Source organism: Vicugna pacos, chromosome 26, assembly GCF_048564905.1.
Source record: "Vicugna pacos chromosome 26, VicPac4, whole genome shotgun sequence".
Lineage (NCBI taxonomy): Eukaryota > Metazoa > Chordata > Mammalia > Artiodactyla > Camelidae > Vicugna > Vicugna pacos.
Genome location: NC_133012.1, coordinates 4,940,858 through 4,965,781, shown reverse-complemented (window position 1 = coordinate 4,965,781; position 24,924 = coordinate 4,940,858). Strand labels below are relative to the sequence as shown.

The following is a 24,924-nucleotide window of genomic DNA, read 5'->3' as shown; positions in this document are numbered from 1 at the left end:
TAATTACTTTAAAAGCAAATGGGTGAATTTCTCCAATCAAAAGACAGTTTGGATGATGGATGAAAAACAAGCCCGTCTATACTGCTACGAGTGACTCACTTCAGATGTAACAACAAACAGCCAAAAGGTGAAGGAATAGAAAAAGATATCCCCCTATCCAGAAGGAAATCTACTTCAGGATGACACCTGCACCCCAATGTTCATAGCAGCACTATTTACAATAGCCAAAACATGGAAACAGCCTAAATGTCCATCAACAAATGACTGGATAAAGAAGATGTGGTATATTTATACAATGGAATACTACTCAGCCATGAAAACTGACAACATAATGCCATTTGCAGCAACATGGATGCTCCTGGAGAATGTCATTCTAAGTGAAGTAAGCCAGAAAGAGAAAGAAAAATACCATATGAGATCACTCATATGTGGAATCTAAAAAACAAAAACAAAAACAAACAAACAAACAAACAAAAAGCATAAATACAGGACAGAAATAGACTCACAGACAGAGAATACAGACTTGTGGTTACCAGGGGGGTGGAGGGTGGGAAGGGATAGACTGGAATTTCAAAATTGTAGAATAGATAAACAAGATTACACTGTATAGCACAGGGAAATATACACAAAATGTTATGATAACTCACAGAGAAAAAAATGTGACAATGAGTGTGTATATGTCCATGAATGACTGAAAAATGGTGCTGAACACTGGAATTTGACACAACATTGTAAAATGATTATAAATCAATAAAAAATGTTAAAAAAAAGAAAAAGGTATCCCCCATAAATTGAAACCAAAAGAAAGGTGAATTAGCTTTACTTATATCACACAAAATAGACTTTCAAACAAACACTATAATCAGAGCAAAGAAAGATATTATTACTATAGGCGTCAGTTCAATAAGAAGATACAACGTTTGTAAATATATATGCACTCAACATAGGAGCATGTAAATACATAAAGCAATTATTAACAGAAATAAAAGATAGTAGTGCATTATAACCCATAAGTATAATAGGAAAATATGATTCCATGTTCATATAAATATGTCCATGAATAAATTGAAGATGGGAGTAGAAATGAGATATTTACATAAAACTTTCTTGAAATAATTATTAACTGAGAAGGAAAAAAGAAATGTTAGGCTGAAGACCAGCAGACACACCTTAATCAACTGATCAGAGTGTATTTATCAGGAATATAACAAATTGAAATCATGTGTCTGTCTGTTAGGATGCAAGGAAGCAGACTCAGCAGCGCTTCTGTGATGATGAGGCTGTCGGATGCATAACCTCAGTCTAACCATGGGGAACATTTGATAAACCTCAACTGACGGACATTTTACCAAATAATCAGCCAGTAGTTATAGATCTTTTCAGTATTATACAATTCAACAAAAAATGTAGTCAACTAATCTAAGGAGACATGAGAACTAAATGCAGTGGTTGACTTGGAACTGGATCCTTATGCTATAAAGTGCCAATATTGTGATGAAGGGGAAATTTGAACATGATATGCGGATTATATGTTAGTAATGTTCCATTATTTCCTGCTATGGAAGGAAGAATTCATTTCTATGTAAAAATTATTCATTAAAATATTTAGAGTTATCAGGATATCCCATTGGCAACTTACTCAACTGTGTCAGGGAACCAAATTTATTCTTTAGACTTTTTTTTATCATTTCTGTATGTATGAGATTGTTACAAATTTAAACAAAAACCTGTGAAACAGGGCACTTAGAAATAAAGAAGTATGAAAATAAAAGAAATCTAGGCTTAAAACATTTAATGAAATCAGTGTTGAGATATTGCTGACTTATCATTAACAAAATCAACCATCATTTATTTCTTCAGTTTTCCATATTATTCCTGGTATGTTCAGTTTTCTTAATGATAATAAGTGCTTCTTATATAATGATTATAATTATGATGATATTAACAGTAATATTGAAAATAATAAATAAGGCATACTTAAGTAGACCTGTTTGTGTGCCAAGCACTATTTTGTTTTAAGGTATTCTATCTCATGTTACTTTAACTTCCTCTAGTTAGTAGATGTCTGTTAGAAGTGAACTTCCTGCTTTTATTTGGGAGTTGTACTGAAAATAAAAGCTCTCTCCACTTTTTGGCTCTTCTGTAAGGGAACTAGTACAGAATTCATAGCACTTTACTGAAGAGTGTTACTTTGATACTGATTTTATCCCATTTATCTATTTAATTTTAGACGTTCCCGTGGTGTAAAGTTTTTCAGCAGTTGCAGCGTAGATGAATTTAAACACATAGTTTCACAGCCTGAATTTGAATGTCTTCAGAATCAAACAGTTCCAAAAGTGGTTCCACAAGGAAGAGTTGGAGTTTGTGGCAATGGAATTTTGGAACCACCAGAGCAATGTGATTGTGGTGTTGACGCGGTTAGTGAGAAACATTCATAACTTATCTGAAGATTTGTTTTCATGTTTGTCAGGTGGTCTTATAAATATAGGTGTGATATAAAAAGGGAGGAATTTTTTTAATGTACCATTTTATCAAATATCTAAGATGGGGAGATATGGGATGTGTGATAATGGATTCATCCTGAATTTGAAGCATTTGAAGAATTTAAGTATGGGGTAACTGTAGCATGGATTAAAGTAGTAGGTTTTCAAAAAAAAAAACAAAACAGAAGTAGGTTTTCTTTATTGTGTAAACGTCACTAAAAATACCCTCCTTCCTGTATCATAAACATCAGTTCCAACAGGAATATAATTATCACCTAAATCCTCCCCGAATTCCTCCAAAGTCTCAGAATTGAATCACCAAGTTATTAAATGCATGCTGTTGCTTACCGATAAATGCATGCTGTTGCTTACCGACTCATCTCCTAATTTCAGTCGTTGCATCTGGAGAGCTCCATTTATTTTAACTTGGTTCCACAGAACTGAATTAATCACAGTCCTATATTTGTTAGTGTTACGTTTAGCTTTTGGCTATTCTCTTCCTTGTTCAATTGTGCTGGGTAAGACAGCTCGTCACTGAGTTTTGTTGTGCCTGGCTTCATACACTTGTGCATGGTGATTTTTTTTGATTTAGGGAGAATTTTCCATAATTGGCTTAGAAGATGAAAGGTCAATAATTGTAAAGAACAAAATTCTGTATGTGATTATATCATAATTTTTAAGTCAGTGACTCAACTCTTCTGTATTTGTAATAATTTTGATTGCCTGAACTCTGAGTACTTGAGGAACAATATTGAAACATCCAACTATACAGTTGAATTTGCCTAATTTTCACTATAATTTACTCAATTCATGCTTTATATATTTTGAAGCTGTTTTATATGGTGCAAACTTATTTACAGTTGTGCTTATATCTTCTTAGAAACTGCAGTTTTTACCTTCAAACATTGAATCTGTGTATTTTTTAACTTGCTTTCTGTTCTAAAGTCTCTATGTCCTGACATATCTGTATGCATGTATGCCTGTATGCCTGTCTATATTAATGCACAGACTAGCTTCTTTAATTAACATTTTCCTGATAGTTTTCTATTCTCATGTAGTTTTTATTTTCTGTTAAGTTCAATATCTACGTAAGGTTTCAATTTATTATTCAATATGTCTGATTAAAATGTTATCCCTTCAAACATTATCATTCATAATTTGCATATTTGTAAATTAACTATATTTCAGTTTATTCATTCAGATTTCCTTTTGTTTTACCCAATGGCTTCTTTCTGTCCAAGGGTTTTTTCCAGGATACCTCATTACATTAGGTATTATGACTCCTTATACTTCTTTACAATGCCTTTTTTTTTAATTTTAGTTGTCTCAAAATTTCTATGCTTTCTGTGTTCATTTTGCCATGTTTAGTTTTACTACTTTTTTTTTACTTTCTTGGCCACATTTAGTTTTTAATTGAATTTGTATTTATTTCTTTTTGTCTGTGTGATTGGTTTTTCTTTATGCCACTATTTCCTTCAGGGATTTAGTGTATATGTACATGTTATTTCCCTTTAGTGATGATCCTTGCATTTTCATCATACCTTTTTAAGGTTTAACAATACCTGGGCCACCTTCCCCCCTAAGTATCAGGGTTTACAACCCAATTAACTTACGAAGTATTTTTTAAAAAAATTTATTTCTGTCATCTTTACTCTTTACATTACAAAGTACTACGATGACTTTATTCATCCAAAAATAGTACCTATCATTGCTTTTGTTTATTAGTAATTTCTGGGGTTTTTTTGCTTGTGTGTGTGTGTGTGTGTGTGTGTGTGTGTGAGAGAGTTTCCTTCTGAAATAATAGTAATTTCCTTTTGAATTATATTCTCTTCCTTAAGATATATATAAGGACAGTTCTCTACCCACTTTTGTTAAGCATTTAATATTTATACAATACTCATAATTTCATTGTGATACATAATACACATAAACTATATACATGAAATGTGGATGAAGAGTGTATTGAATGGACATTTAAGAAGGTCACAAACTCTCTTTGCCAGAGAATTTGTTTTTGTGACCCTTCTCAATCACATGCCTCTTCCTTCCAACCATCATTTAGAATTTAATGATCATCATTTCAGTGCTTTACTTTTCATTAAAGTTTTACCTCTTATGCATCCTTACACAATACAGTGTGACTGTTTTCTCCCTCTATATAATTTGCAATCATATGGTTTATACAGTTTTGTAACTTGGTCTAGTACTTATAAATTGTTTTCATTGATTTTAGTGTTAATTTTACAAATATTAAGGTATGTCCATTCTTAGTAAATGAAAATTGAAGTTTATATCAGCTTTTAATTGTCAAGACTCACTCACTTATGACTTTCCTTGCATGTGTGCCTGCATTTCAGCAGGGGGTATGTATACCAATGAGTGAGTTTGCTATGCCTTGAGGTGTATATGTATATATAACTTTTAAGTCAGGATATCTTACTTCCTTTGGATTTTCTTATCCTTCAGTAGTCTTTTTGTGTGTTCTACACGTTTATCTGTCATTTCGTCAGCATTCATTTCTGTGAATTGCCAGCAGTTTATCATCAATATGATAGAAAACTAGGGGATATGCTCGTTTTCCAGTAACGTAAGTTTTCTCAAATTGACACAAGTCTTGTAAAGAAGACCCTCAGAGATCTAGTCTTTCAAGTAAAGCAGTAGGTGTGTTGTTTCTGTTTCTTGTGGCTGGAAATCCTCCTATTTGTGGAGTTTATCAGTGTCAAAAGTTACCTGGTTCTAGTGGAACTTTTGGGGGTTTTCCCACCCAATTGGATTGGATTGTTTCATAAAGGACTTTTAACAGAATGACAGTATTGAGAATCATATCTTTTCTTCACTTAACTATGGAATAAAATTACTTGGTTCCGAATTCCAGAAGCCAGTGATTATCAGAGGAAATTCAGGGCCAGTGGATAAAATCAGCTGTGTAAGTGGTCAGAGATGCCTGCAGTGCATGGGATCCTACTCAGATATGGTGTCCAATGGTGGGCCTTCCCCCCTTTATTCTGGGTTCTGTTTTTTTAGAATTCTTGTTGCTGAGCTCCACTTGTCCCCCTTTTTTGCTTTTCTGGAAATTCAGTATAGAAGCATATCAAGGACATTATTTGGAAGGTAAAATACGTCTTTAGTTGTGTATAAGTCGTACACAGTGCAATCAGTTTTCTCAGTGTAGGCCATTAAAACGTCTTATGATTATGACTCAATATTTATATACTCAATAGTGTTCTGCATTTTACAAGAATTGGTATAATTGAGCAATAACACATCATGTCGGAGTCCAGCACAGTCAACCTGTCCTCTAAGCCTTGCCTGATGAAATTAAAATGAATTTGGTCAACTTCCCAGAATGCTATGAAAAGTATCAACAATACCCAGTACTGTACACCAAAGCCACTAGTGCAAAAAACAATTTAATTATTGTTAATTTGTCGGTCATTGTGGAAACAATGGTTTCTACTTTTTCTTTTTTTTCAATTGAAGTATATAATTTGACATATATCAATTTCTGGACTAAAACATAGCCATTTAATATTTGTATACACTGTATACAAATCACACCAGAAGTCTAGTTACCATGGCTCACCGTAAGAAATACAAAAAAATTTATTTTTTGTTCTAAAGACTTTTGAGATTTACTCTGTTGGTAACTTCTAAATAAACACTACAATCTTATTGCCTGGGGTCACCATGCTGTTCATTACAGCCCCATGACTTATTTGTCTTATGACTGGAAATTTGTACCTCTTGAACCCTCTCAACCATTTCATCCAACTCAGGCCCTTTCTCTCTCTCTTCTCCTCGTGGTACCCCTATAAATGTGAATGTTAGTACGCCCAATGTTCCAGATGTCTCTTAACCTGCCCTCCTTTCTTTGCATTTTTTTCCTTTGTTCTGTTCAGCAGCAGTGGTTTCCACTACTACGTCTTCCAGCTCACTGGTCCTTTCTTCTGAATCATTTGGTATATTATTGAGTCCTTCTACTTCTTTTTCATTTCAGTTATTGTGTTCTTCATCTCTGGTTAGTTCTTTATATTTTCTGACTCTTTTTTACAAAAATAATAAAGCTTCTACATTCTCCCTCTGTGCATCCATTCTCCTCACAAGTTCTTTGATCATCTTTACTATCATTACTCTGAGCTCTTTCTGGAGTAGATTGCCTACCTCCAGCTCACATTGTTTTTCTTCTGGTGTTTTATCTTGTTCCTCTTGTCTGGGACATATGCCTCTGCTGCCTCACATTGTTTGAGTTGCTGTTTGTGTTTTTATATATGTGGTAGGTTAGCTACGTCTCAGGATCTTGGGGAAGTGTCCTGTAGGAGATGTGATGTGCATCCCAGCAGTGTGCACTCCCCTCGTACCACCCAAAATAGATGCCCCAAGGGTTCCCCAGGAGTGCTCAGGGGTCCTTCTGTGGTGGTGGGCAGTCTGATAGGCTTGGTTAGCCCCTAGTCCAGTAGGTGGCCAGGCCTTGTTATGTACACATGCTGCTGGGTGCTGCTTAGTGTGGGGCAGGAAGTTGCAGAACACTAGTTGGTCCCAGGGATAGTGTGGCTCACTGGTGGATAGAGCCAGGGTCCCCCAAACTCTGATGCCATTATCCACCCACTGGCAGGTGAAGTCACCTCCTGGAGTTAATTCTGCATGTGTGGCAGGCCAAGCTGCTTCTTGGAGTCTGGCTGCAGCGCCCAGGGATCCCAGAGCTGGTTTCCGTTCACGGTTGGCATAAGGGCTGGTTCCTGACGCAGTCTGGTATGGGGTACAGTGTGTCCCCATATTGCAGAGGCCTGCTAGTTGGCAGAGCTAGTTGGCAGTGCCCAGCTCATCCCAGGGTCAGGTCTGGCCTGCTGGTGGTAGGTTGCATCTGCAGGCTGTGGGATCATCGTTTTCTTGCTTCAGGTGTCTGCCCTCTGGTGAGTGAGCATGGTTTAGAGGCTAGTGCAGGCTTCCTGGAGGTAAGGACCTGTGCCTGGCGACTGCTGGCTGAAGGTGGTTCTTGGGCCTTTGGTGGGCATGGCAGTATCTAGAGGCATGTCCAGAGGCAGCTGTGGGCTCAGAAAATCTTTAGGCAGCTTTTCTTCTGATGGGTGAGGCAGTATCTCCAGCCAGTTAGTTTTTAGGTAGGAGGCATTCCAGCCCTGACACCTGCAGGATGTTGGGGGAGGCCAGGCCTTGGAGCTAATGAGCCAAGATGGTAGCTGCCAGCAACAGCATTCATGCTGCTGAATTCTCCCAAATATGCCTGCCACCGGTGTCCTTGTCCTCAGGGTGAGCCACAGCCGCATCCCCCAACTCCCCCAGGAGACTCTCCAAGACCAGCAGGTAGGTCTGGCCCCGGCTCCTGTCAGATTACTCTTCTTTCCCTGTGTCCCAGTGCACGTGGGATTTTGTGTGCACCGTTTATGAGTGTAGCCTCCACTTCCCCCAGTGCGGCTGCAGTTAAGCCCAACGGGCCTTCAAAGCCCACATGCACTGGGGATCATGCTCCCGATGCTGGACTCCCCTGGCTGGGGAGCCTGATGTGTGGCTCTCACTCTTGTGGGAGAACCTCTGAAAAATAATTATTCTCCAGCTTGTGGTCACCCACCAAGGAGGGATGGAATTTGCTTTTATAACAGGTCTGCCCCTCTGACCCCTCTCATTTTGGTCCCTTCTTTATGTCTTATTTGTGGAAGATCTTTCTGGGAGGTTCTGGTCTTTTCCAGAAACCAAAGGCTGTTCTGCAGATGGCTGTGATTTTGGCGTGCTCATGAGAGCAGTTGTGCTCAGGGTCTGTCTGCTCCACCGTCTTGGCCTGGGTTCAGTTTGCTAATGTTTTGTTGAGTTATTTGCTTCTCTGTTCATAAGGAGTATTGATTTGTAAGTTTCTTTTTTTAGTGGTGCCTTTGTCTGGTTTTGGTATCAGGGCAATGGTGGCCACATAGAACGTTTAGGATGTGTTCCTTCCACCTTTTGTTTTATAAGCTTGAGAATGATAGATATGACATACGTGGATATTTGGTAGAATTGATCAGTAAAGCCGTCTGGTCCTGATCTTTTCTTTGTTGGGAGATTTTTAATCTCCTTACTAGCAATTTTTCTATTCAGTTTTTCTATTTCTTCATGATTGGTCTTGAAATATTGTATGTTTCTAGGAATTTATTCAGTTCTTCCAGGTTGTCCAATTTTTTTCAGAATATAGTTGGTTGTAGTAGTCTCATGAGCCTTTGTATTTCTGTGGTATTAGTTGTTACTTCTCCTTTGCTATTTTTGATTTCCTTCATTTGAGCTTTCTCTCTTTTTTCGTCTTGGTGAGTGTAACTAAAGCTTTGTCAGTGTTGCTTGTCTTTAAAAAACCCCAGCTCTTCGTTTCCTTTACCTTTTCCATTGTCTTTTAGTCTCTGTTTCATTTGTTTCTGATCTGATTTTTCTTACTTTCTTCCTTCTACTAGCTTTGGGCTTTCTATACTGTTTTTGATACATATCCATTAACTGAATATATCTGTGCTTCACTGGTATTTATTGTGGAGTATTTTTTATGGCTATATCTAGTGCACTCATCCATTCAATTATTAATGAACATTTAGGTTGTTTTTGTTTGGGTTATTATGAAAAACGCTTCTAATCAACACTTATGTCCAAATCTTTCTGTGGACCTATGTTTTCATTTCTCTTGGGCAAATATCTAGGAGTGGAATTGCTAAGTCTTATATTAATTGTACTATTCAATTTATCACAAAATTTCAAACTGCTTTCTAAAACAGTTATAAAATTGTACATTCCAGCCATCTGTGTATAGCAGGGACAGCTGTTCCTCATCCTCACCCTTTTGTTATTGCCTGTCTTTTTCATTTTTGTCATTTCAGCACGTGCTGGTGTCTTACTGTGTTTTCACTTTGTATTTCCATAATGACTATATTGGACAGTGTTTTGTGTTTATTATTGGATATTCATATGTCTCCTTTTCAAATTGAAAAAATACCTTGCATATTTTATTCAGGTTGTTTGTTTTTTCATTATGTAGTTACAGGAATTCTTAATATAACCTGTATACAACCCCTTTGCCATAGTTTTTCACAGTATGTTTTGTATTTTGTTAATAATGTGTTTCAAAGAGTTTTGAATTGGATGAAGTCTAGTGTATCAAGTTTTTTTCTTTTGTGTATTATGTACTTGTGTTTTATCTATCCTAAGGTTGTGACTCTTTCTCATAAGCATTCTTATAGAAGTTTACTGGTTTTAGTTTTTGTATGATCCATTTTGAGTAATTTCTGTTCACTTTGTAAGTTAAGGATCAAAGTATGTTTTTCTCCATGTAGATAGCCAGTTGTTCTAGCCCCATTTGTTGAAAACTGTCCTTTTCTTATTGTATTACCTGGGTATCCTTATTGAAAAGCAATTCATCACTTACTGTGCATTGTGTTCCATTGACCCGTATGTCTATCCTTACCAATACCAGCTCTTCTTAACACCAACACAAAATCAAGTAAAACTGTGTCTTCGTATTTTTTGTACTTTGTTTTCAAGACAGATTTTTCTGTTTTAAGTTGTTGCATTTCCGTGTAAAATATTAAATCAACTTTTCCATTTCTGCTCTCCCCCCCTCAATAAAAAGCTCAGCTGGAATTTTGATTGGGACTTTTTTGAATATATAGATGACTATGTGCAGAATTGACATAGTCATAATGTTGTGATTTGCAAACAATAAACATGGTACATTGTTCCATTTATTTAGGTGTCTTTAATTACTTAAATTTAACCCTAAGTATTTCATGGTTTTGGAGGTATTGTACGTATTTTAAAATCTCAATTTATAGTGTTCTGTGTAGGCATATAGAGGTACAACTCAATCATGAAAGTTGTTGATCCCTCCTATAGTCAGCTTATCATTACTTTGCGTGACTGATTTCTGTTTTGGAAAATACCTTCAAGAGGTCTAAGTAAAAGTTATCAACTATCCCAATGAATATATGAAAAAAAGAGTATGCTTCTGGAGTTTATTTCAGACAGAGAAACATTTCAATATTTGTCAACATATAACATGGAATTAACAAAGAGATAAAAATTATATGATATTAAATATTGAGACATTTAATAAAAGTTTGGGCAATTAGGAGTGAGAGAATGTCTTTTTGGCTTCTCAGATTTCTCCGTAATAGAGCACAGCTCCCTCTTTTGCAAAGTTCTGGCTTCTAGTCCGGTGAAGAGATTCCCATCCCAAACTATGTGTGATTAAGTCAATTTCTAAGCCCAGAATTTCGTCTGGATTTCCATTATACATTGAGAATTGTCAAACCATGCTCTGCACTATAGCTTCTCTGATTCTTGCCTTTGGAATTTTGCCTTCATGTTACTGATTCTTGCTTTCTCTCTCCAGTATTAATATTTAGTATGTGTTCAATACTCTGTAGTTTTTCAGTAAAATATATTGTGAAGCATGACACAGTCTTTTTAACTTTGAAACGTTTTATAGTAGTAAAATTTTAGTACACTTTAAGAGTAACTAACTTTGCAGCTATTATAGCTGCAAGCATTGTATCTAATATTACATAAGTTGCTAAATGATAATCCATGTAGTAGAAAAGATTTGGTACAAATTATTATATTAGAAATGCAACTGGTAAGTACACTGTTTGGGAAAAAAGATTCATGATTAAGTTTCTCTCACAACAGGACTACTCAAAACATTTAATGTAAAATAAAAACAAATACATGTATATAGTACTAACATATATAAGAAACATAAATACATGTATATACACATAATGTACACTCATATTTACTGAGGTTAGGATGGAGGAAAGTTTCATCCATAAACTCAAAGATCAAAACCGTTAAAAAAAAGATGGTTTTAAGATTAAAGTTTTCCATTTTATAATATCACAATACCAAAAAAAAAATGACCAAAACAAAAATACTACCAAAACAATCATAAGTTATCATAACAAATTATAAAATATTGTAACATTTATTAGTGGCTGAGAGTTACTATCATTAATACAAAAGTGCTTACAAATGAAGGAACCAAACAAAGAAATACCAAAAGAAATATAGGCACAGAATTAGAAAATTAACCAGAATGTGCAGATATGTGAAATATTCAGCACATTAATAATAAATTTAATAAAACTGAATTACATAAACAGTCATCTGTGTGTACCCAATTTACTAATTTTTAAATGTTGCTATCAGGCTGTGAAACATCACTTCTGCATTAAATAGATAACTGTGGAGGAAGAAGGAAGTGAGAGTATATTATAAAGAGCCCTTAATAGTTTTAATCTCTGTGACCTATTCACTTACAGAATTAACCTTTAATGTGAAATCTTAGAGCTGAAAAATGACAGAAATATTCTTTGCAATGTTATTGAAATTCATGAAAGGGTGTTGTAATTTAGAAACTTCTACTTTGTCACATCTATAAATTATGTATTCTTAAAATGTATGTTGAGAGGAATTAATAAGACAAAAATACTTATGAAATAATAAGTGAAAAATAAATCTAAAAATTTACAGCTCATACATTTATGAACACAAAGAACGTTTGAAGAAATCGCATTACCTTTTAACAGTTCAAATTCCTGAGCATGGAATCATGAATAATTTCATTACCTTCTTTTTTTCCTGTATCACAGTGTATTAACTCTAACAAAGTGGTGTTCAAGATCAATCCAGAGGTAAAAATCATACTGTGATTGTAATTAGCTTAGAAATATACTATAGTATATTGTGACAATAAATGTTGTGACAGTAAATAAAATTATTTATTTGATTGAAAATTCCGATTATTTAACATGTTTATATTTGGTTTTAGCATTGCAGTCATATAAAATGCTGTGATCCTGTAAATTGTGCTCTGAAGCCAATGGCAACGTGTGGTACTGGACCATGCTGTGACAAAAAAACTTGTCATGTAAGTTTTTGAAATACTGCATTATTTTCTTCCATGAAATTTTTGTAGGTTTGTGAGTTCATTTTGGGGGGCTTTTTAACCACTTTTTTTCCCCACGTCTTTCATTCTGTTAGTTTATGCTCTGATTCATGCACAGTTGATTTCAGAATTGAATGGTGGTCCTTAGGTCTCTTTCAACCCCCTTTTTTAACTCCACCTCTCACTGTGTTCTTTCAGTCTCTGCTCAAGACCCACCGCGTTGTTGCATTCAGTAGCAATTCCAGGTGTTTGCATGCTAGGGCCTCCTCCGGTAGTGCCTGAAAGGTAGCTCTTCACGGTCAAACAACTTTTGATAAAATTAGGAATAAGCATCCCAACACACACTTAATATGCAATATTTGAATAAAGAGACAATAGGAATGAAAAAAATCTCATACTGAAAGTAGCAGAAAAGGAATCCGTGTAGAAGAGTCAGCAATATGTAGCGTGTCTACTACTGAAGGTGAACTTTGACAAAGCCCTGCAGGTGGACTGACTGAATCCTTGTCTTCCCTTGGGAAGTTTTCCATCCGGGTTTCCTTTGTAGCCACATCTGATAGGAGACTGGTAACGAGCGCTGTTCCAGGGTTTGCTGCATTTTAGCGACTGCCCTTTTTGGTGTCGCTTTCAGGAGTCTGTGAAAAACATAGAAGCTGATTAATGAGAGGTTTTGACGGTCAGATTCGGTTTTTTCTCTGTCGGTGAATCTCTGGTAACATTACTTTGTTCTGTGAGTGTTCTCTTTTCTTCTCTGGGCTAGGTTTTAAAGCCACAGGTCCTTTTCCTTGAAGGCACGAGTACAGAGACCAGCTAGGGTTTACACTTCTTCGTGGTAACTCTCCTTGGTCTTTCCTTCACCAGAGCTCTCATCTCAGTCTTTGTCTCCAAATCAGTGGGACTGAGCAATCAGTAAGGCTTTTCTAAGCAATCCATTGCCCTTTCCCCACATCACAAAGAATAGTTCATTAAATGGAGATAATCACAACAGTTGATGGAATGAAAATTCATAGCATTAGTTGCTAGGGAGGGTTTCAGGGTAGCAGCTAAATGTACTGTGTTAGTTTGCATTAACTTCATTATGTGTTGCAGCAGAAAATTTGGCCTGTGTCGGCACTTAAAGGCTCACAGGTGCCTTGCGCTCTTGCTGTCATTTGTTCATTCTTGGTCTTAGTGTAAAGGCTTTCTGTTTCCTTCTGTGTCTACTTTCAGTTAGGCCAGTTTCCACTGATGTTTGTGGGAAGTTTAATGATTTGATCCAGTTTTTTTCCTTTATATTTTTAATTTAGATATACACAAGTCCAAGTGCAAAGACATGGAAGATCAATAATTAAACCAGCTGTTCTTCTGACAGATAACAGTGATGAACATGTTTTTAGCCAGTACTCAGACATTCCTGTATGCAATTTAAGAAACTGTGATTGGTACCTTCAGTTCTGTCTTCATAATGAGAAGCCAAGCAAAGAATAACAAACAGACGGTTGTGAAGCTTACGTAGGAGAAGAGTTTAGCTTCGTGCTCAGTTGAATATTTGTAAAACAGAAACAGCAGGATCTTAACCCTGTAGATTTGCTGGGTATGCTTGCCTTTGTGTGGGCCGTTCTTACGCTTTTTTCTGTGTGCGGTACAGGTAGCTCATTGCAGTTCTAGGCTTTTTGAGGCCGTGGTGTACAATATTCCAGAAGAACAGAGGGATCCTCTCTTTCCCAACATCCATTGCCATCCCTGGTAGTGAAGGAAACTGCAACCCACCCCTACACTCTATGTTAAATTTCCCACCACTGTGTCTAGGGAGCAGTGTTCCGATTATCATCCTGAGTCAAAAGCAGAGTGTGGACCGAAATAAACGCACAGCCTAAAAGATGAGAGTTATGTTTTATTTGGTGGACATTTCAGAGGACTCGAATCCCTTCATTCCTGGGATGACAGCCTCTCAGATGGTGCTGAGGGACTGCTCCGAAGAGGTAGGGGAGGAACTAGGATATATAGGAGTTTTACAAGAAAGACCAGGTTGTCATAACATTAAAAAATTACTTGTTAACTGAAGAAAACGAGACATCTCACATTGAAGAATTTAGTGCTTTTCTGTGTATGAGAGGGAGCAAACATTTGGGCTCATTGAAATCGTTTTTCTAAAAAGCATCTAGCTACCTCTAGGGTGTTTTATTTTGTCCTTTATTATTGTGAGTCCGCCCAGAGTGCACCATTATGAGTGGGTGCAGAGACTGGGCTGCAGGCTTGTCTTCACTGGGGGGTGGTGGCAGTGGCTGATGACTTGATGGCTTCAACATTCTTTGTTTACTGATATTGCTTGCAATATTTTTTGTTCATGAGAGTCATGTGATTTGTAAACTTCTCATGGTGGAAGTGGAGCAGGTCCTAAAAGGAAAATTGACATGCAAAAGTAATTCAAGATGTACGTTTAGAAACATTTTAGAAATACAGGAAAGACTGGCATCTGAGTCCGTTACAGGATTTCAGGAGTGCGGTTAATTAGAAGAAGCAAAAGTTGAAGAACAAATGCAGGTAGCTTTATATCAGATATTTTCTGTTTATCTGGAAGTAAATATTCAGGGTAAGCCCAGCATTTGAAGTATGAGAACTTTCACTAGAGCCATTTTTCAAATTGAGGTGAAAAGCGTTTTCAAGTGACTAACCATTTTCAAGTGACGAATTGAGTGGTTTCACGGTGTTGTGCAGCTGCCAGCTCTGCCTCGTCCCATACCAGGGTCATCCCCCAAACAGGAGAGCCCCGACGCCTGAAGCACTTGCTCTCCTTTTGTTACTGAATTGCACAGGAGCCCCCCACTTTGGGGGCCCTAACTGAAACCAGAGTCCTCTTGCCTCCATCAAGGAGTTCTCTCCTGCTCAGGTACTTGCTGCCAATAATGAAAGTGAGTTTGGTGACCTTTGTGTCTGGTTTTCCTCACTTAATACAGTGTTTTCAGGTTTCCTCCACCTTGTAGCATATATCAGTACTCCATTCCTGTAAATGGTCCAGAACATTCTACTGTGTGCATGTGCCACAATTTGTTTATCCATTCATCCACTGATGAACATTTGGGTTCTTCCTGCTCTATTTCACCGGACTTTTATGTGAATTCATAATTTAACTTTAAATACTTACAGAGGTAATAGTAATGGAAATGATAGTTACAAATACAATGCTCCTATTTAAATTTTTTATGTTTTGTTTTACTACTTTGAAAACGAATCTTGGTTTTTCTTTGTCTCACAGGTATTTTCAAGAGGAAAATTATGTAGAAAAAGCACAGATCTGTGTGATTTTCCAGAATATTGCAATGGCAGATCTGAGTTCTGTGTACCTGACGTGAAAGCTGCTGATTTAGAACTGTGTAATAATAAGACTGCCTATTGTTTCGAAGGAACATGTCGTGACCCTGATCAGCAGTGTGCACAGTTGTTTGGAAAATGTAATAGTTCTGTCTTTCTTTTTGAGGTTTATATTTATACTGTATTTTTTCCTAAAGTTAGTAACCCACCCTATAGCCATAATCATAATTCTTGCTTAATCTAAATTTGAAAATAAAATTGCAAATCAAAGCAATGTTGAATTATGTCAAGAAGTAAAAAAGACCTTGTAAGTATAGGACAAAGAGAATAGAATATAATTCAAATTTCAGGTGATTGGTGACAAGGAAGTAGAATGTTAGAGTTATAGATAATTGAGCAAATGACTGTTTTAGTTCTTAATCATTTCTGCACTATAATAACAATTTTCCTATTCTCAAGTGGGGACTTTCTAGTAAATGTTTCTCCTTCATGTATACCAGTGGTGACAGCAAAAATTTAGAGTAGATGACACTGACTCGGCTTTGTTAGATGTCTCTATACCAATTTACCATACGTTTAGTTTTTTAATGTTTTTTTTTAAGATGAGTAATTGCAACTTTATATTTCCAGTTGCAAAAGCAGGCACTGATATATGTATGCAAGAAGTGAATATGCACGCAGACAATTTTGGAAACTGTAACGCTGCATTTTGTCCTCTTGGGTGTGTATTTAGAAAAATATACATTTTCCTAATGCAATGTATGTGTATGTGTGTGTACTGCAAAGAATCACTCAGTACAAATGAGGGACGACTATAGTATATAAAGACAAATCTACATGTTGCCCTTTGTAAGATGGTGTATGTTCTGAATAGCTTTGGTGTTATGATCTGAATAACAGTTTGAATTATCCTCACATTTTGCATTGTTATTATGTAATTTATTTTGTGGCTAAATGACATAAGGGTAATTTTTTCTGTCTTGAATCATAGGCATGTCTTATGCGGAAAGTTAGTTTGTACCTGGACACGAACAGAAGTAGTGCCATTTAAAAATTTTGATACTCAATATGCTTATGTTGACGGCCTTGTGTGTATATCTGCAAGTCTGAGAAATCTGACACCAGTGTTACTGCCAGTGGATTATACCTATGTATTGAATGGCACTATGTGTGGTCCAAATCGGGTAAATGAAAACTTTTCTTAATTCTGTATATCGTGTGTGAGTGTCTTAGTGTCTGTGTGTGTGTGTGTGTGTGTGAGAGAGAGAGCGAGACAGACCTTAAGATTTTTTTATTCGTAATTGTTAAAATTTTGGTTACTCCATCACGAACATAAGCCTTAAAGGTCAAAAATTTTGTTGGTTAAAGAAACACTTGCTTTAACTATCTGTCATGTTTTATTATGAATTTTACTCTCGATATTTAAAGTTGTTTCCTCACGCTTGAGTATCTTACTTAGCCTCTTCACTAGGCCAGGATCAGGTCTGCAATAATTTGTGTAAAAAAATAAGAAAAAAGAATGAAATAATACACCCAAAAAGTAGGTCAAAACAGCCTGAATGGTAAGAACAACAAAGACGATTATTTTAGCTAAGGTGAAAGTAAAACATTTATTTGCTCATTAGCTTACTTTCCCTAATTCTTTTTCCAAAACCCTAATATATCTGTTAAAAATTCGCCCTTTCTTAGGTCACAAAAGAGAGTAAGCTTTATTTGTTTGTATTTTTCTTAAACATTTGAAGAAACCTTAATAGAAGGCTTTAAACTTGTCCCATTGAAAATTTAGCTGAGTAATGTAAAACAATACACAGTTAATTCACATTTAAATTTAAATTATTTACCTTGAGAAATAATATTTTAAGAAATGAAAAATAAGAGGAAAATAGAAGTGAATAGTAAAATTGAATGGGAAAAGATATTCTTACCTAAACATAATAATCACAACGGAACATACTGGTGCTGATTACATTTTAAAATAATATTGTTAGCCCTTCAAAGATAATTTAAATCAAATGGCAAATAGTTTTCTATAAATATGGCAGAGTAAAGAAATACATTTATTGTCTAATTTCATCATTCATTAATTGGAAAAAAGCACGATAGTGGCTTATACACATGGCGTAACACCGAAAAAATAATTTTGTCTCTGTCCCTAGTTTTTGGCACAGAGCTTCTACACCTCTTGGGATTTCCTGACTGATAAGAATGGTTTTTTGTCATTCATAATGAGCCCTTTCCAATCAAACTGAATTTATGCTAACGAGGTAATAGGGTACGGCCTCTAGATGGCTTCAGGATAGAGCTGGTCACCAGAAAGACCAAGTAATTAGAGATGCGGAACTTTTAGTTCCATTCACAACTTCCATAAGGGGAGTGGTGTGGCTGGAGACTGAACTATATAAAAACTTTTCAACAGTGAGGTTCAGGGAACTTCTAAGTTGTTGAAATAAAAATGAATATCCAACAACTGTTTTTGTCTATCAGTTGGAAATTGAAAAGAATAATTGATGACGAGAAGTGTAACTTACAGTCATACTAAAACAAATATAAATTAGCGCATACTTTCTGGAGAGTGATTTAGAAATATGTAAGAAGTCAAATATATTATACCTTTCTATGGATTTTAAACATTTATTATTATTACTTTTTGAGATCTTACTGAAACATAACATTATATCAACTCCACTTGTACAACATAATGATTCAATATTTATATATTTCAAAATGGTCACCACAATAAGTGTAATTAATATGTCACTATATATAGTTACAATTTTTTTCTTATGAGAAATTTAAGGTTACTCTCTTGTCAAGTTTCAAATATGGAATAAAATATTATCAGCTATAGTCACCATCCTATACTATACACTGGAAATCTCCCAGACTTTACAACTGGAAGTTTGTACCTTTTGACGCCCTTCACCCATTTTGCTCAACCCCCAAATGCCACCTCTGGCAGCCACCAGTCTGTTCCCTGTATCTGTGAGCTTCGAGTTTTCTTGGTTTTGGTTTTATTCTTTCTGGGATTCCACATATAAGTGAGATCATACAGTATTTATTTGCCTTTCTGTCTGACTTGTTTCATTTAGCATAATGCTCTCAAGGTCCATCGACATTGTCAAAACTGGCACGATTTCAGTTTGTGTGGCTGAATAGTATTCTATTGTGTATATAGATTACATTTTCTTTACTCAGTTCATCCGCTGATGGACACGAGTTGCTTCCACATCTTGGCAATTATAAATAATGCTGAAATCAACATGAAGGTGTGGATATATTTTTGAGTTAGTGTTTTCATTTTCTTCAGATAAATACCCACAAGTGAGATTGCTGGGTCATGTGGTACTTCCATTTGTAATTTTTTTGGATGAAACTCCATACTGCTTTTTATATTGGCTGCACCAACTTACATTCCCACCAACAGAAACTAAACTTCCCTTTCCTCTAGTTCTAAGCCAGCACTTACTCCTTGTCTTTGTGATAATAGCCATTCTACTGTCTTAGAAGAACAGGAGAAACAATTTAAGGATAGAAAAGTATTTGAGGAGATAATGTCTGGAAAATTTCCAAATCTATCAAAAGGTATAAACCTACAAATGCAAAAAGCTGAAAATACATTATATAGAATGAACCCAGTGAAATCCATAGTAGGATGCAGTATAATAAAATTTCTGAAAGACAAGGACAAATAAAAATAATCTTAAAATCAATGAAAGTGAAATAATTTTATGTACTGGATAAACACAATTACAATGACAACAATTGCAATAAAACCATAGGGAACTAGACATACAAATGCCATAGAGGATTGCCATGCCAGTTAATTAGCCTTCTCTCATCCCACATGACACTTGAGTTCAGCAAGTGTCCTGTGGAAAAATGAGCCATTTATTTAAAAGAGCTCTGGTTTCTCCCATCAGCCCTGTGTGACCACGACAAGCTTTACAGGTTACTCATGTCTCCTACGTGATTCTCTGCCTGGAAAAGTCCGATCATTAGACCCTGCCCAACTGGGCAATGTCCCCATGGATGGAAAAGAAAACAGAAAGGAGAGGGGAGGAAATGGAAGGGGATGGAAGGGAAAGGAAGAAAGGGAGGAGAAGGGAAGGGAAGGAGACAGGAAGAAAGGAAGACAAAGACTTTGACTTTTCCTGATCATGTCAGTAGGAGCTTTAAGCTGGCAATGATGTTTTGATCCCACACCCTTTTTAAAATACAAATCCTAATTGGCAGCTCTCTCTGTGTGACTGGGCCTGTCACATGACAGCCTTTATTTTGGAGGCTGGCTTTTAGGCCACAGGCCTAACTACTGGTACTTGCAGTAGTTTAATTGGATAGAGGATACATGACTGGAGACGCCCGGATTCTGTAGTCACCATTAATTCAGTTGCTTTAGGAGACAAAATACCCTTCTAAATTGTCTCCCTTGGGATCAAAGCATTGTGTTGACTGTTCTGAAACTGGGGGAAAGGGAGAGGTGAGTAGTGAATCTGGAGAGCTGACGAGCTGCGTGGTTTTGTGGACAGACCTCCACTGGCCTTTCCGCATGGTGGCCACCCTGTCCGGTCTTGCCCTTTCAGCTCTCCTTCCTGCTTTTCCTGAGGACTTGGGGGCTCCAGCCCCTCCAGAGCCTTGTGAGCTGATCCGCTAGGCTCTCTCCTTTGCCACTGTGTCCCCTGTTCCTTTCTCACTTCACTTCATCCAACACTGGCCTTCATTTTATTTCAGAATCCCAGGAAGTTCTTAAACCTCTTATGTTTTGGTTGTCTCTTTCTGACTTTCCTCTACTCTCATTTATTGGGAAGAAAGGGGGCTTAAAATTGTGTGGGCCAGGTCTGTGAATTTCAATCACTCTAGTTATTTTAAAAATTCATCAAGGTTATACTTTATTTTCATTTGTTATTTTACAGTGTTCAGTTGTTTTCAGAGAGGTTAGAAAGGAAAGGCTTCTTTACCGTGTCCTCATTAAATGTGATTCCTGTGTAAAAATCAACCTGTTGATTGATAGATAAGAAATAAAAGAGAAAGAGAGAAATGGAACTATTTGGGGTTTTTTTAGCATTTTTTTATTGAGGTGTAGTCATCTTATAATGTGTCAAATTCCAGTGTGAAGCACAATTTTTCAGTTATACATGAACATACATACATGCGTTGTCATATTTTTTTTTCACTGTGAGCTACCACAAGATCTTGTATATATTTCCCTGTGCTATACAGTATAATCTTGTTTATCTATTCTACACTTCGAAATCCCAGTCTGTCCCTTCCCAACCCCTGCCCCCTTGGCAACCACAAGTTTGTATTCTATGTCTGTGAGTCTGTTTCTGTTTAGTATTTATGTTCCTTTTTTTTTTTTTAAGATTCCACATATGAGTGATCTCATGTGGTATTTTTCTTTCTCTTTCTGGCTTACTTCACTTAGAATGACATTCTCCAGGAGCATCCATGTTGCTGCAAATGGCGTTATATTATCGGTTTTTATGGCTGAACAGTATTCCACTGTATAAATATACCACTTCTTCTTTATCCAGTCATCCATTGATGGACATTTAGGCTGTCTCCATGTCTTGGCTATTGTAAGTAGTGCTGCTATGAACATTGGGGTGCAGGTGTCATCTTGAAGTAGGATTCCTTCTGGATATATGCCCAGGAGCGAGATTCCTGGGTCATATGGTAAGTTTATTCCTAGTCTTTTGAGGAATCTCCACACTGTTTTCCACAGTGGCTGCACCAAACTGCATTCCCACCAGCAGTGTAGGAGGGTTCCCTTTTCTCCATAGCCTCTCCAGCATTCGTCATTTGTGGACTACTTCTGAATGATGGTCATTCTGACTGGTGTGAGCTGACCCCTTATTGTAGTTTTGCTTTGCATTTCTCGGATAATTAGTGATATTGAGCATTTTTTCATGTGCCTATTGATCATTTGTATTTCTTCCTTGGAGAATTGCTTGTTTAGGTCTTCTGCCCATTTTTGGATTGGGTTGTTCGGTTGTTTCTTATTAAGTTGTATGAGCTGCTTATGTATTCTGGAAATCAAGCCTTTGTCGGTTTCATTTGCAAAATTTTTCTCCCATTCCATAGGTTGTCGTTTTGTTTTACTTATAGTTTCCTTTGCTGTGCAGAAGCTTGTAAGTTTCATTAGGTCTCATGTGTTTATTCTTGGTTTTATTTCTATTGCTTGGGTATTGTCCTCTGAAAACATTTTTGAGATGTATGTCAGATAATGTTTTGCCTATATGTTCTTCTAGGTGGTTTATTGTATCTTGTCTTATGTTTAAGTCTTTGATCCATTTTGAGTTTATTTTTATGTATGGTCTGAGGGAGTGTTCTAGCTTCACTGATTTACATGCTGCTGTTCAGTTTTCCCAACACCATTTGCTAAAGAGACTGTCTTTATTCCATTGTATATTCTTGCCTCCTTTGTTGAAGATTAGTTGACCAAAAGTTTGTGGGTTCATTTCTGGGCTCTCTATTCTGTTCCATTGGTCCATAAGTCTGTTTTTGTACCAATACCATGCTGTCTTGATGACTGTAGCTCTATAGTATTGTCTGAAGTCTGGGAGAGTTATTCCTCCAGCCTCTTTCTTTTTCTTCAGTAATGTTTTAGCAATTCTAGGTCTTTTGTGGTTCCATATAAATTTTATTATGATTTGTTCTAGTTCTGTGAAATATGTCCTGGGTAATATGATAGGAATTGCATTAAATCTGTAGATTGCCTTGGGCAGTGTGACCATTTTAACCCTATTGATTCTTCCAATCCAGGAGCATGGGATATCTCTCCACTTTTTTAAAGTCTTCTTTAATTTGCTTAATCAGCATTTTATAGTTTTCCCTGTATAAGTCTTTCACCTCCTTGGTTAGATTTATTCCTAGGTATTTTATTACTTTGGGTGCTATTTTAAAGGGGATTGTTTCTTTACTTTCTTTTTCTGTTGATTTATCGTTAGTGTAAAGAAATGCAACTGATTTTTGAACGTTAATCCTGTAACCTGCTACCTTGCTGAGTTCTTTGATTATTTTTAGTAGTTTTAGGGTTTTCTATGTATACTATCATGTCATCTTCATATAGTGACACTTTCACCTCTTCTTTTCCAATTTGGATCCCTTTTATTTCTCTCTCTTGCCTGATGGCTGTGGCTAGGACTTCCAAGACTATGTTGAACAGGAGTGGTGATAGTGGGCAGCTTTGTCTTGTCCCAGATTTTAGTGGGAAGCTTTTGAGTTTTTCACCGTTGAGTACTATGCTGGCTGTAGGTTTGTCGTATATAGTTTTTATTATGTTGAGATATGATCCCTCTGTCCCCACTTTGGTGAGAGTTTTTATTACAAATGGGTGTTGAATTTTCGCAAATGCGTCTCTGCATTTATTGAGATGATCGTATGGTTTTTATCCTTTTTCTTGTTGATGTGATGTATTACATTGATTGATTTGCATATGTTGAACCACCCTTGTGTCCCTGGGATGAACCCCACTTGGTCATGATGTATAATCTTTTTTATGTGCTGTTGGATTCTATTTGCTAAAATTTTGGTAAGGAGTTTTGCGTCTATGTTCATCAGTGATATTGGTCTGTAATTCTCTTTTTTGGTGGTGTCTTTACCTGGTTTTGGTATCACGGTGATGGTGGCTTCATAGAATGAGTTTAGGAGTATTCCCTCCTTTTCAATCTTCTGAAAGAGTTTGAGAAGGACTGTTATGAGTTCTTCTTTGTATGTTTGGTAGAATTCCCCGCTGAAGCCATCCTGTCCTGGACTTTTATTTGTAGGGAGGTTTTTTTTGCTGATTTGATTTCATTTCTAGTGATCAGTTTCTTCAACTGGTCAGTTTCTTCTTGATTCAGTCTTGGTGGACTGTATGTTTCCAGAAACTTGTCCGTCTCCTCTAGGTTATCCATTTTGGTTCCATACAGTTTTTCATAATATTCTCATATGCTATTCTGTATTTCCTTGTTATTTGTTGTGATTTCTCCATTTTCCTTTCTTATTTTGCTGATTTGTGCTCTCCCTTTTTTCTCCTTTGTGAGTTTGGCCAGAGGTTTGTCGATTTTATTTACTCTTTAAAAAAACCAGCTTTTGGTTTGATTGTTTTTTTCCATTTTTTTTTAATCTCTATTTTATTTATTTTCTCCCTGATCTTTATTATTTCCTTCCTTCTGCTGACTTTTGGGTTTGAGACTGTTTCTTATTTATTGACATGAAGAAATATGTCTTCCTTTTTAATTATAGTAAAAATTGTAAATAAAACGTATATTTAACACTGTAATATACTGTGTGAAGGGTGTATTACATGGAGATAGGCATTATTCCAGCAATGCAAGCCCTTAATACTGGTTGTGATGGAAAGCTTCTTTGAATTTTTATTTATAAAATAGAGAATAGAATAGTTTATCAAACTGATTCTAGTGCACATAGGTAGGCGAGGGGAGAGAAGAACATCTCATCATGTTCATTTCAAACTGGAAAAGGTGGATGTTTGGGGCATGTAACTGCCCACAAGTAGATAGGCTAATCAATGAATGGATAAATGAAATTACTCCCTTTTTCTCACCCATTCTTATACATAGGAATATAAGAAAATAAACCACATAATCTAGACTTTGCCCTCAGGAAATATGCTTTTAGTTATATTAGGATTTTTTTTTTTGAGCTTTGATTAACTGTTTCTGAGACCCTATTTGTGTCTCTTGTTCAAAGAAGGAAGTCTTACATGTTAATATTTAAGACCAAGGCTAAGTGCTGACTAAGGCTAAGTGCTGTCATAGTGTCCCTCTCTTTTTTTTGTCATTACAAAAGATCGAGCTGCACATTGATCTGTTTACTTGAAGGAAATTGTATCAGAAGCATGGCTCTTAGCTTTTTCTGGCTTGGTTTTCCCCTGAAAATAACCCAGGGAGGTATGACTAGTTCATTATTGCTTCGGTGACACTGTCTAAAGAGCAGTAGAATGAAAACAGGTTTGTGGACAGATAATGCTGGTTTGTCTAACATTTTGTTATTCTCGCTGGCTTCATCAGAGCACCTTCAGTTAATTAACAAGCTGATATTTATTCTTAATTAGCAGTGGTGTAGAAAATAATGATATTTTTAGATTATTCATCAGATGGTGGGTATTCTCTCAGATACTTGAGAAAATCCATCAGATAGTCTTAGTAGATTCCCCCAAAGATACTCAGACTAAACTGAAATGTGGATAGACAAATATTTAGAGTCTACATAGAAATCAGGTTAAATAAATAATTAGAA

The 24,924-nt window shown here is 36.3% G+C and overlaps 1 protein-coding gene across 3 annotated transcripts in view; it reads left to right on the top strand.

Moving 5' to 3' along the window:
- LOC102544841 (A disintegrin and metallopeptidase domain 3-like) overlaps positions 1-24,924 on the top strand; it is a 66,081-nt gene that overhangs the window by 31,177 nt on the left and 9,980 nt on the right. For all 3 annotated transcript variants that reach the window (XM_072950240.1, XM_072950241.1, XM_072950242.1), the window contains 5 exons: positions 2,231-2,417; positions 12,274-12,372; positions 15,626-15,821; positions 16,312-16,402; positions 16,673-16,865. In XM_072950240.1, coding sequence (XP_072806341.1) covers positions 2,231-2,417; positions 12,274-12,372; positions 15,626-15,821; positions 16,312-16,402; positions 16,673-16,865 — 766 coding nt within the window. The remainder of the gene's footprint in view (positions 1-2,230; positions 2,418-12,273; positions 12,373-15,625; positions 15,822-16,311; positions 16,403-16,672; positions 16,866-24,924) is intronic.